The following is a 12,173-nucleotide window of genomic DNA, read 5'->3' as shown; positions in this document are numbered from 1 at the left end:
CGTAAGAAATGTATACAAAGGCAAGGAGGTGTTTGGTTATAGTGCTGCTGCTTGTTTTGGCCCAATGCACTTGACACTTTGTATCAATTTATGCGTGCAGGAGTGTGATTGTGAATATAAGATGCGTGTGATCTTTGCAGAATCAGTGGGGGTGGTTAATTCCCCATTGGTGTATGTACAAATGTAACTTTTCAGTATATATTCCTGTAAGTAAAAGTTATTTAGAAATACTAAACTAGTATAATTGTAGTAGTTTATTTTAGTATTTCTATATGCATCTCACAATAAAATGTTTTTATAGTACTGGAAGAACATGAATATTTTAGAACGGTGGTGTAGTGCAATATTTTGCAGACATTTATGTGATTATTTTTCTCTTTGAAATTAGTTTAACATAAACACCTTAGTAATGTCCACATTTGATTCAGAATAGTGGTCATTAATATTGATGTTTTTGTGTTAGGTTTTAACCAGGACAAAAAAAGAACAAGTGTGCCTATCTTAAAGTAAGTATGATGGAGATTACTTGATGATGCTCCGATTATGTGTTTGCTCCAGGTTTCAAGGAAAACAATAATGATAATAATAGTAAAACCATGAATTACATTACTCAAATATGTTGCTTGAACAAGCATAAAAATAATCCTGTGAATACAAGTACAATAAACCAAAACTTTCATTGCACTTGCTTGTTCCTTAATTTAAGGTCCAGTCCATGCTGCTTGGTTTCTGGTCTTTGAATTCATTCTCTGGTAAAATACAATTAAATGTGCTGTCAGATACTGTGTTTTGTCTATAAGCAAATTGTTCCTTGCTGCGTTGCAAGTTGTTTGCCTTGTGAAGACCGCAAGAAACAATTATGCTCTACCCTCGTTCAAGTTGTTTTTTTTTTTTTTTTTTTTGCTCTCATGTCAGAGGCACTGGAACATTTTTTATAGTGGGGGAGCTGAAAGCCATTGAACAAAACTGTAACCCCTGTATAGGATGGAAGCCGTGCAAAGCGAGGGGGTGCCACACCCCTAGTTCCAGTGCCCCAGTCTCCAGTATTTAATGTAGTTTTACAAATGTTGTTTGCATTTAAAATTCCTCATGTTTTAATCACATTTGTGAAATAGGTTTACATTTACAAAAATACTTAATAGGCTACTAAGAATTAACTAACTACCACAGAGCAGCATATGTTAACGTGGAGGTAAGATCGTTGTTACCCGTTAGTAAAGCGTGATAAAATAAATGTTGGTGTTTTTTTTCCCCAATTTTTCTACTGTCCTTTAAAAATTAAATTCATACCTGTTAAGCCATTCCTTTACCTTAATCATAACTGAGAAATGTGTTAATAGTAAAATGTATGGAATTTGTGTTTTTTTTTCTGTGAAACAACAAAATGGGCTTTTAAATCTTAAGTCTTACTTTAATTTAAAAGCAGAAGCGACTCCTCCATGTAGTTACACCGAGCGATTGTAATAGTGTGTCCGGCTAAAATACTTTTTTCATAATAGCTTTAAGACACATTTGTGGCTTAACATGTTGCGATTTCGTTTGTACGTTCTGCTTGTTAATGAAAAATAAAGGCTGGACCAATTTTAAAAGCCCATTTAGCTTTTTCATAAAAGTAAATGAAATAAATTTTACTATGAACACGTTTCCCAGCTGTGATTGATACACAAATGGCTTAATGAGTATTAATACTATTATAATATTATAGATTATAATAATAATATTCAGATTCCCCCCGCCCCCCGTGATTTCTACTACTCCAGTGAAGTGGAGACACTCTAATTGGAATTGATAAGGCAAATTAATGTAAGAAATATCTTTGACAAAATATCTTTGACATTTCTGCAGTCACTTCTTAAAAAACAGCTTTACATCCTTGTGTATAATCAATTTGTTTTACTTGCTTCTCACATTAATGAAAGGAATAAAAATGTTATCTAGAAAACACTCGGTGCTAACAAGCTAATGATATGTCTGAAGTTAAGGTTTTTTTCATCCAGCTGTTTGCAATGTATTTGTATTATAAAATGAATTTAATATATACACTTTCCTGCTTGCCTAGTCACATCTAGTAAACAACTGAACAAGGTGAGCAAAAGAGAAATAATTTATTTGAACATTGTACTGTTTATTTTCTACCTTACATAAAAACACACACCAGAAAGGACAGTTATTCACATTACCAGTATGCAAACAAAAATAATAATTTCATGTTTATACATTTTACATAAATAAGACTACATAATCAGGAAATATCAGGACACTAATGGATGCATTTTGCTTCATTTCTTGAATTCTGGAGCGAGACTAGGTTAACTAGCTTTACAAAGACGTGATTAAGCTGTACATAGGATCCCTGTGGAATTAACATGTTGCATGCATGTGCAACGAATAACATATTTTATTTTTTAAGATGACATCAGTAAATGTTTGTTTTTTTAATATAGAATATACATATGCAGTAATTTCTCATCCACTAACCGATTTTTGGAGACTATTTGCAGTTTATTTTTTATGGCAGTATCTTTCTGCCTCCTTTCTTGTCTCAAGCACCCATGTTCAAGAGACACTTTATCATCTCCATTATTACTTTAAAATGTTGAATATGCTTGAAACATTAATAAGACACTCGATAGAAGAGCCCACTGTTGCAGTTTTAAAAGAAACAACAAAAAACAAACCCCTTATCCATTGAAGAGCTGTAACACAAATGGTCTTCTGGAATTCTGGACTGATCGTGTTTCTTTTTTTTAAATAACATTTTTATGGTAAAACTTCGCTTTTCCCAAAACTAAAATAATTTAAAAAAAAAATACATTATCCTTTTGATGCATTGTGGTTTTCTCAGATGTTTTGCCATAAGGAGCAATACAGCACTTCATTAGAGAGAGAGAAAAAAAGAGAAATTGTAAATCAATTTTAATAGGTGCCATACATTTTCCATTAATCTATGGATCATGTTCCAGATGGTGCTGTTCTTAGTAGCGTCCATCTGTGTTAAAGTATAAGTGGTCGTGAGAGGTCTTCTTAAAGACAGTTGGAAGATTTCAACTGTGCGGGGGCCTCGCTGTCTAGTTTGCAGATTACTTTATAGATTGCTTTCTTCCATGAAGGATCGGTGTCCTTTGCCATGGAGATGGCATTGAAAAATTCTTGTAATGTTATTTCAGCAACTTCAATAAACCTGTCTGGAACCTGTGGGAAAGAACGGTGCATTACTATCCATGAACATGATCGTACTAATTACAAGGTTATTACAAAATGTAAAAAAGACACATCTAAAACTGAAGTGCATACTTATGGTCTGGATGAAACTGATTCTAAAGGGGAAATGTTTAACAAGTAGGAATCATTTTAGTGATATTGGCATTAGCAATGGGAGGCTGCATGGACAGCAGATGCGACTGCCATGTCTTTTTTGGAAATGTTTAAAATAAATAATCATTTTTAAAAAATTGAATGTGCTGCTTTTTTTTTCTACAAATGTTTAATGAAACCTCTAGTTCTTTAAGTTCAAATTCCACCTCAGTTGTTTTGTTTCTATTAATTGGTTGGGACAGAATCTGCCCAACTATCTGGAGACATTATTTCAACTAGAGTAGTTATCTGAATGTTATCAGAAAAAGTTATTTTTCCCTTTAGCTCCTAACAAAAACCCTCCCTGGGAAAGGAATGTCTTGGTTCCAAGTAAAGAAAACTTTCTCAGCTATTTCCCATCGAACTCTCTTCTACCTCAGAATTTACAGGATCTTTGTCAGCGTTCTGCATCAGTAGCAATCCGAGTCTTGTTCAGGCGTGCTGTCCCGCTAATCCGGAGTTGTTTTAGTGTGACTCTGTGGCTTCCTCTTCCCACAGTTTTATAATAAGCAACTCTAAAGTTTAAATAATGGACTTAGACACAGGTGCAGAGCACCACGAGGGTCAGTGCGAGGACACATTGAGACGTGACTATTGGGAGATACTTGCTTGTCAATGCGCAAATAATACAGATAAGAGGGCCAGTAAGTGTGTTTGCCATAATGAGTGACTTAGTTTGGCTACAAAATTTGGCTCAACAAAATGAATGCAAATAAAAAGCGGCAAAATAATTTTGTATCACTTTGTGTAATATATTCGACTGGTTCAAAGTATTTTGTACGAGTGGGAGAGATATAATCTACTCAATATCCCATATCCGAGTCCATTCACGTCTTGTTTTTTTTTTTCAAAGACAGTTGGAATATTTCGCTAATTGTTCTCACTGCGTACCAGAAAGTACTTCTCTCATGTGAATCATGACAATGCTAGTTTAGTCCCCGACATTATCCATGACACAATTTTTTTTTTTAAAGTAATACTGGACACTTTATGATGATTTTACAATGCATGTAAGACCTATTATTGCTGCTGAGTTTTAAGTGATTTCCTGGACCCTGGTTATTTGAATAACAAGTGCATATGCTAATTTGTGAAGTTGCTTCTGCTTGTATTCATAGGTTTTAACGTTATTCTGAAGCGATTACAAACACTGTAATAAAACTAAAAAACAGTTGAAACGAGTTGTGCTTTCATACCTGAAAGTCGTTGGCCTTGTTGTAGTGCATGTTGAGGGCTCGGAACAATTCAGAATCTCTGGAAACCGTGAGGTCTTTCGCATTGTTCACTCCATCCACAACCGCCTGGCGGGCAAACTTTTCCATCTGGATGTAGTAAAACTCACGGAAGTTGCTGAACCATTTGATGAGCTGGGAGGTGATGCAGCGGTTAAACTGGAAGTAGAAAAGTGATCCGATTGAAAGCGTTCAGTGGTTTTCAGAAGGATGAAGATGTTACTTTTTATTTATGAACCAATTGGCTTTGCACCCAAAACTAATTTCTGCTTTACTGAAGCTTAAGGTGCAGATCACATTAATGTTAGGCATTTGAAAGGAATGTGTGACACACCCTATATTTATCCCTGCATATTTTGTTTATATTACTAAAAAACGTAGAGGCACTGGACTATGTGTCCTTCCTTTATTTCATATATTAAACTTTACTATTATCTGGAAACAGCCACCATGTAGCTGGTTTTGGGGAAGAATTCAAAGAGTACTGATGAAGTACACCTCAAGTTTTGAGGTAAGAAAAAGGGGGGTTAGGTATGGGAAGTGATTGCCTGTGGAGAAGATAAGCAGGAGCAACCTTCCTTCTCAGTGAATCAATAATTTGACAGAATGAAATCGGACACCAGGATTATCTCCCTTTTGTTCAGTCTGACTCCTCTTAGCAGGGTCATGGGCCAGGAGGAGACGCAGACTCACATCTGACCTCCCCTTGGCCTACAAAGTCAGCAGTACAGAAGCGGTGAATAAGGTTACATTAGGAAGGTCAGATTGCAATGGGATCGGCCAGCAAAAACAAGTATTTTTGTTGAATTTCTTTTTCATGCAATATATCCTGATTTCAGCAAATATGATATTTGTTTTATTACTCATGGTTTTGTTTCCAGAGTTTTAAAAACAAATCTGAACAACTAATAGCATGTACATATCACAGTGCATAACACTGATGTATTTAAAACCAAGTGGTCTGAATTTAGGTTTATTTCATACTGAAAAAGCATCAATAAATGCCTTTCTGTATGCATGTAGCCATATCTGATGCAATATCTGAAAACAATTGTACTCCTTACTTTGCTTACCTTGACGTCGGGGAAGAATGTTTTCAGCACGTTGGAGCTGGGATACCGTGTGTAAAAGAACATTAATTTAGCTTTCTTCAAGTGATTGGGTGTTAGACCCTCCTGGATGTGTGCAGGAGTTAAGGATCAAAGCATATTCACTTTCACAATTTTAGTAAAACAAGAAATATCTTTGTTTTGGTGTATAGGAAAATATAAACCAACTGAAGGATATGAACTATGTTTTTGAATATTGTTTTAAGTAATAGAAGTGGTTAATATAAAAACCACTTCCTTGTACAGAAATTATATCATAATATGGACTAATATTGCCTTTGTTTATGTAGATACAATCAACTCCTCATCTCCTGTCCGTACTCTTAGCTTAGTCTCCTATTCCTGATAAATCGCATTAGAGAAAGACACTGTTCACTAAACTGCAGGCTCGATTACCTCACACTTACATTATAGGCTAATGTTGGCAAACTCTACCCTAATAAATTTCATTGGGGACCACCAAATGTAATCTGTATTGTGACCACAGATTGGGATAATATTTTAGTATTTAAGCTGTTCAGAATTAAAAATATAAACATCAGAGGAATATTACATATCTGATCATAGCTGATGGAAGTATTGGGCTCTGACTTGCTTTCTGGTATACATTCAAAAGTAAGGATACCTCTCCAGTCACAATAACAGGATTAAACAGTCAGCATCTGTAAATCAAAAAGCTATGACAAACTTCAATTACCAATTGAAATACTCAACCTTTGTCCTGGTTTCTACGAGCTTGTTCTCCATTTGCTGGGACATGAGCACATACGTTATTACTTAATCGTTACCCTTCTAGATTTGGATTTGTTTGTAGGTTTCTTCAGGTTTAAAGTTTAAAAATTTGACTGATTTCAATGATGTGGCAGCCTCGATAGTGGGCCATCAAAAGTGAAAGTGCATTACTCATTCCTAAGAAGCATCCAATCCCTGCTATTCAAAAGATCAGGAAGCTATTTGAGACCTCTGTAATAGCCCACTTGATGTTTTGTGAGCAGTGGCTGTTATACACTGAGACCTAATTATGTCGGTGCATCAAACAAAGTAAAACAAGCAAAAAAAAAAAAAAAAAAAAAACAGACCTTCAGCAAAATTAAAAGGGAGGGGAGGGGGGCGCATGTGATAATGTTGCTGTTGGTTATTAAAGGTAAGAAAATGTTTAATTGGCATTACTATTCGTATTATTGTTCCTACAAAAACCTACAGAACTTGTTAATGAACTAGCACGTACGTTATATATTTAAAAGTGGAGGGGGTAGGATTTAAAAAAAAAAAAAAAAGGGCTAACAATGTATTCTGAAGAGCCAGAACTCGTTGTTGTTGTTGTTGTTGTTTTCCCCCCATTTACTTCATATGTAAATAACGTCTTTTAATTAACCTCTGTTATTGTTTGTGAAGAGGAACACGTGATAGTGTTTTTTATGTATTCATAAGCAGCTTTTATAGTCTCATTCCTGGCTGTTTCACAAACGAGGAACAATGCTAATCAAGGTGACATTTTCTTCAGATGCGCACATATATATATATATATATATATATATATATATATATATATATATATATATATATATATATATATATATATATGTCAAAGGTTCATGGTATTTTCTGAATAAAAACACTATTTCTGCCTTTGAAATCAGCCTCTTGTTCAACACAATTTCTTATCAAAGCCATGTATTCCTTTTTATTTGTCTTTTTCCAGACTTAGTCATTACTTTGTTCAGACTAAAGAAGATGCTATAATTTTCTTTGGGGTTACCTATATCAAAGAGAAATTTCTCCTTGAAGTCTATTCTGCTGGATGTCTTAATGCTGCACTAAAGCTAAGAGTCACTACTGTGTTGGAAAGGGAAGAAAGGAACATTGTCATTTTGTTTGTTGGTTTGCCTTGGTCTTCAAAGACACTAGATGGGAATAACATTTGCAGAAAGAAAGATTATTATGATACACTGTACCCAGCTGAACGTGAATGCAAAGCATATTCCCATTCTATATTTTTTGAAAATTATCTTTTTGCCGTTGACGCATTGGAATGCATACGCTAGACATGGCTGCATTTGTGTTTTCAACTAGAAGCTCATCCTAGTCTACAGATGTATACCACGAGTTAAGCGTAAGGAGTGACTATGAATAGGCACTGACTGGGAGCTATTCTTTGACTGTTAGGGTCTCAAGGTTATGTTGTTACTATCATTTAAACAGAAGCATTTGTACCACTGGTAAACTACCACTAAGATCTCTGGAATTCTCATTGTACCCAAGTCCTAACGGATCCTGGATTAAAATGTACTTTTCTCACACAGTTTTCTTTTCATAATGTTTAGCTCAGAATATATGACTCATCTGTCATTATTTATCCTGTCATTTCTGCTATGTAGGGTATTGCTTAATAATAAATTATTTTATCAATAATGTCAAACACTCAAATATAAAATCTTCTGTAATACAAATACAAACTAAATGTAGGTAAATCAGCATTTTGAAAAAAAAAAAAAAAAAATCACCTCCATCCATTTACCTAAATGTAATTTCTTTAATTACATTTTTTTTGTCTACACATTTGTGGAAATCAATTTTAGTAAAGGATATATTTAATGACATATAAGGATTCCGTTCTGCCGTGTTCTGAAGATCCCCACATTCCATTTTTACGTGGGGAAGACAGTGGCTGTCCACTGGAACCTGGCTGAGAGGCGCTTGGTGTGACTGTTGAGCCACGTGACTGGAGATGACCTTTGATCTGACCTTTATGGCTTCCCAAGGTATGTCTACTAACTCTGGTGAAGACCTGTCCACGGATGGGGGAATGCATGGGCGACTACCAAAATTACCATGAGGGCCATATTTCAGGAGATGTTCAAGTATTTGGTTTTCCTGCACTGCCTGGTGGTAGTTAAATTGAAAAGGTGTTTGAGGCAAGTGGTAGGGTCTCTTAAGCCCTTGGCTCACAGAACTAGGGTGATTGAGAGAGGACTTCCGCACGACCAGTGACAGTGCCTCTGTCTGGTCTTCATCAGCTGGTGCCTCAGCATTCTGATAATACTCGAACTGTCTGGGCTTTACACTGTCCTGAAAATGAGCCAGTTCCGGAGCATAGGGTGGTAGATTCTTGCTTTCAGAAGCCATGTTATCAGATATGGATTCCTGGTGATTTTGCAGTTGAGATGCCTGGCTGGACAATACAGAGGTGAACTTCTTTAAAACAGAGTCCACACTCTCCTTTACCACCCTGGATAACTCGTGTTTTAATGTGTCTGACAAACTCTTTCCATCAGCTAGCATCGATGGGGCAATGTGGCCAAAGGGCAGAATATCTCTTTGCGCCTCTTTTACTTTTTCCATCTTTTCAAAGCCACCATCAAAACCAGCACTTAAGTCATAGTCAGAAGTCGTCATAAACTCAGTGTTCATACTATTGGTATGGAAGGAGAAGCTAGCCTCTTCAGTCTCATCCTGGTCATCATGCTCAGAGTCACTGACATTATAAACATGGAAGAACTTCTCCTGCAGTTGCCTCAGCAGCCTCTGCATAGACTGAAGCTGTTCTTTAAGCTGATGGCACTCGTCGTCTTTACTGCTGGTTCTGGTGGCTGGCAGGGCTTCACCCAGGCTGTGGTTCTGGTGCTGAGGAAGTCTCTGCTTCCTTTTGTTCTCCCTGAAGCTTTCCCTCGCATCTCCTGAGGGATTGTTTCTGTCCCTGTCAGTAGGAACTTGCGCATTAGGAAAAACCGCCATTCCTCTGATGATATTTTCCACCCTGGCTCGTTTGGCTTGGCGGTGCTCATTAAAAGGCCTGTCGGCTTCCAAGCTGGTGGTTGTGGATGGTTGACTAGCGGGGGACGACGGCTCCAGGGTGCTTTCCTTTGAGGAGCTGCTGCTTCTGTCCTCCTGACTGAAGTCTGCAGTGGTGGAACCGGGGACAGCACTGGGCGGCAGGTAGAAAAGGCTCTCTTCTGCTACCCTCTTGTTCTGTATTGTCTTCCGCAATAGCTGAGAAATGATGGAGCTATTTGAGTATAGCCTCAAAGAATCGTCATAGCGATTTCTTTTGAAGTAAGAGTGAGACAGTTCATTTTTGTTCTCTACTGGGTAGCTCTCTGTGGAGCTATGCGTGTTCTGCTCTGAGAGGTTCATGTTGATTTTATGATGTTTAAACTAATTATAAAAACCACTTTCAAGATGACTATATCAAAGATGAATATATCAAAGATGCCATCAAGTAGGATGTAGAAGATATCTGAAAGACAATTGTAAACATAAATAAATAAAAACAAAAAAATCTGAAAATAAGTCTGATTTTAAAGAAAGCTACAAAACTTATGAATAAAATACAATTTCCTGTTTTTGTTATTAGCAAGAATGGAATTTCTCTACTAAAAGAAAATTCTAATAGCAACAACTATGTTTACAGTACCAATGTCATGTTTAATTAAAAAAAAAAAAAAAAAAAAAAAAAATGTGGAGATGGCAGACTATGTGCATTGCATTCATTTCTTATCTCCCCTTGATATATCATATACAGTATATTGCCAATATATCATAATGCTATTTCTCTATAGGAAGCCTACCTACATTATTACCAAAAAAAAGGAAAGATCCACCATCTGAACTGGAGAAAACTATAGTTTGTTTTCCTTTTATCTCATCACTTAAAAGAGATTTCATATGCATGGTGTAAAAAAGTTTATAAACACTATAAAATTCCTTCTTTTAATTAGGACATGAGAGAAAGACTGATTCTTCTTACTGAGACCACACAGGAGATCAGTGTATACTATTTAAGAACACCTTTTTATCTCTACATTGTTGTAGAGGTTAAAACAGCTGAAAAGTCAATACTTACAAAAAATAAAAGCTTTAAGACAAATTGTACTTTGGGTGATTCAAGTTGCCCAAACTACATTCAATTAATAATTTGAAACCAACATAATCAAAGGTAGCTTTCAACATGCTCCATGTTTAAATTCTGTTTAATATAGAAAATCTAGAAAATAATTGGTCCTTTGAAATGCTAGTTATTCTGAACCATTGGAAGTACAGTAAACCTGTTTCATAATACATCAGGTTTATTATTATACAAACTATACTATTTTAATTATTTTCTCAAAAACATACAGTTCTAATAAGCATAATTTTAGCTTAATAGATAAACAAGGTTCTTACGGTTTTATCTGGAACCCTTGTTTTGTTTAGTCTAAGTAGACCCATCCCACCCTCTGCATATTAATTAAGCCCTCAATTAGTGTCATTTTCACTCAAAAAGCAATGCATGTTCCCTTGACTAATAGTTTCCATTACGTTTGTTATATTTCCATAAAGTGATTTTGAATATGAGATGAACAATACGTTGTCTTGCGTGTGCCATGGCCAATGGCTATTGGGCGTTGGGTCAGTATTTTTCTGTTTGTTTCTAAATACACATTCTCAAACTATTGTGTGTGCTTCAGCATGCATGTCTTATATGATAATGCATACAGGAATAAACCAGTACTGTGTGACATAAGCCTCATTGTCTTCAGAAACGGTTTTAACTTCTGCTATCTTGTTAAATAGTAATAAAAAGGGGAAATATTTCTAAGAACTATTTCAATAATAGTTAAGATTGTGGTAATAATTTATTATAGGCCTACTTCCTTTAAACAAAACAATGAAAGACTCTTTTTTTTATAAATCATCCTGAACTATATATAGGTCCAGTCTTCAATATCATTACAAAAGCGCACATTATATATATATATATATATATATATATATATATATATATATATATATATATATATATATAATATATGTGAATTACACACACTATAGTAACTAAGGTTTATGAAAAGGTTACATAAGTATTCATCCGATCCATTCGCATTCGCGCGTTTCAAGTTTTTTTTTTTTTTTTTTTTTAATAATTATCAGTAAGATTCCTCGCTATACAGGTCCAGCATCTTGATCCATTTGCCTCACTAACCATTCTCCAACTCAACTCATTGTGCTGCTATACAGCAGCGAATATTTATTTAGTTTCTTGGTTCTACTGATTTAACAAATAATATTATGCTGCAGTGAAAATGTTTGATGTGTTATAGAATTTACTTTTGGATGGAGGTAATAACTCGTATAAGCAATGACAATTTTTTTTATAAAAAAAACCCTCGTCGGACAAAGCCTTCCTCGATGACTTTGTTTAAAACAACTGTATATAAAAATACAAGATTGTGCAAAATTTTACAAATTATGCATTTCAAACCTTTCTAGTGTCTTATTATGATTACCGTGTATGGTGTATTGTATTAAAATGCCTATTTAAACTCAAAGATCATTTTAGGTATTAAAAACGTGTATTTTAAACTGGAGATTGAAACAGAAGATGTACAGACGTGCATGCAACCAATAACCATCCAAATAAAGCTGCTTAACTATAGCATTAACTTAATATAAAGCTCTTTTCTATCTTTTCTACCATATTCTGTTTTAAAGACAATGC

At 35.2% G+C, this 12,173-nt stretch overlaps 1 protein-coding gene across 1 annotated transcript; it reads right to left on the bottom strand.

The window, feature by feature from the left end:
* Window positions 1–1,362: 1,362 nt before the first annotated feature.
* Window positions 1,363–11,410, bottom strand: LOC121330425 (prospero homeobox protein 1-like). Its single transcript, XM_041276948.1, has 4 exons — window positions 8,285–11,410; window positions 5,660–5,767; window positions 4,551–4,745; window positions 1,363–3,192 (listed from the first exon to the last, which is right to left on the bottom strand). The coding sequence occupies exons 1-4, from the start codon at window positions 9,827–9,829 to the stop codon at window positions 3,025–3,027; spliced, it is 2,016 nt and encodes a 671-aa protein (XP_041132882.1). The 5' UTR covers window positions 9,830–11,410; the 3' UTR covers window positions 1,363–3,024.
* Between the last annotated feature and the right edge of the window lie 763 nt (window positions 11,411–12,173).

This window comes from Polyodon spathula, chromosome 17 (assembly GCF_017654505.1).
Source record: "Polyodon spathula isolate WHYD16114869_AA chromosome 17, ASM1765450v1, whole genome shotgun sequence".
In the NCBI taxonomy this organism is placed as follows: Eukaryota; Metazoa; Chordata; class Actinopteri; order Acipenseriformes; family Polyodontidae; genus Polyodon; species Polyodon spathula.
The sequence above is the reverse complement of the archived record's forward strand: the minus strand, read 5'-3'. Positions and strand labels throughout refer to the sequence as shown.

Excerpts from the sequence above, each read along its gene's own strand:
- LOC121330425 (XM_041276948.1), bottom strand. The coding sequence starts at position 9,829 with ATGAACCTCTCAGAGCAGAACACGCATAGCTCCACAGAGAGCTACCCA. Across the intron at positions 5,768-8,284 it reads ATCCTTATATGTCATTAAAT|ATCCAGGAGGGTCTAACACC; the intron begins ATATCCTTTACT and ends ACTCCTGCACAC. Across the intron at positions 4,746-5,659 it reads CATTCTTCCCCGACGTCAAG|TTTAACCGCTGCATCACCTC; the intron begins GTAAGCAAAGTA and ends TTCTACTTCCAG.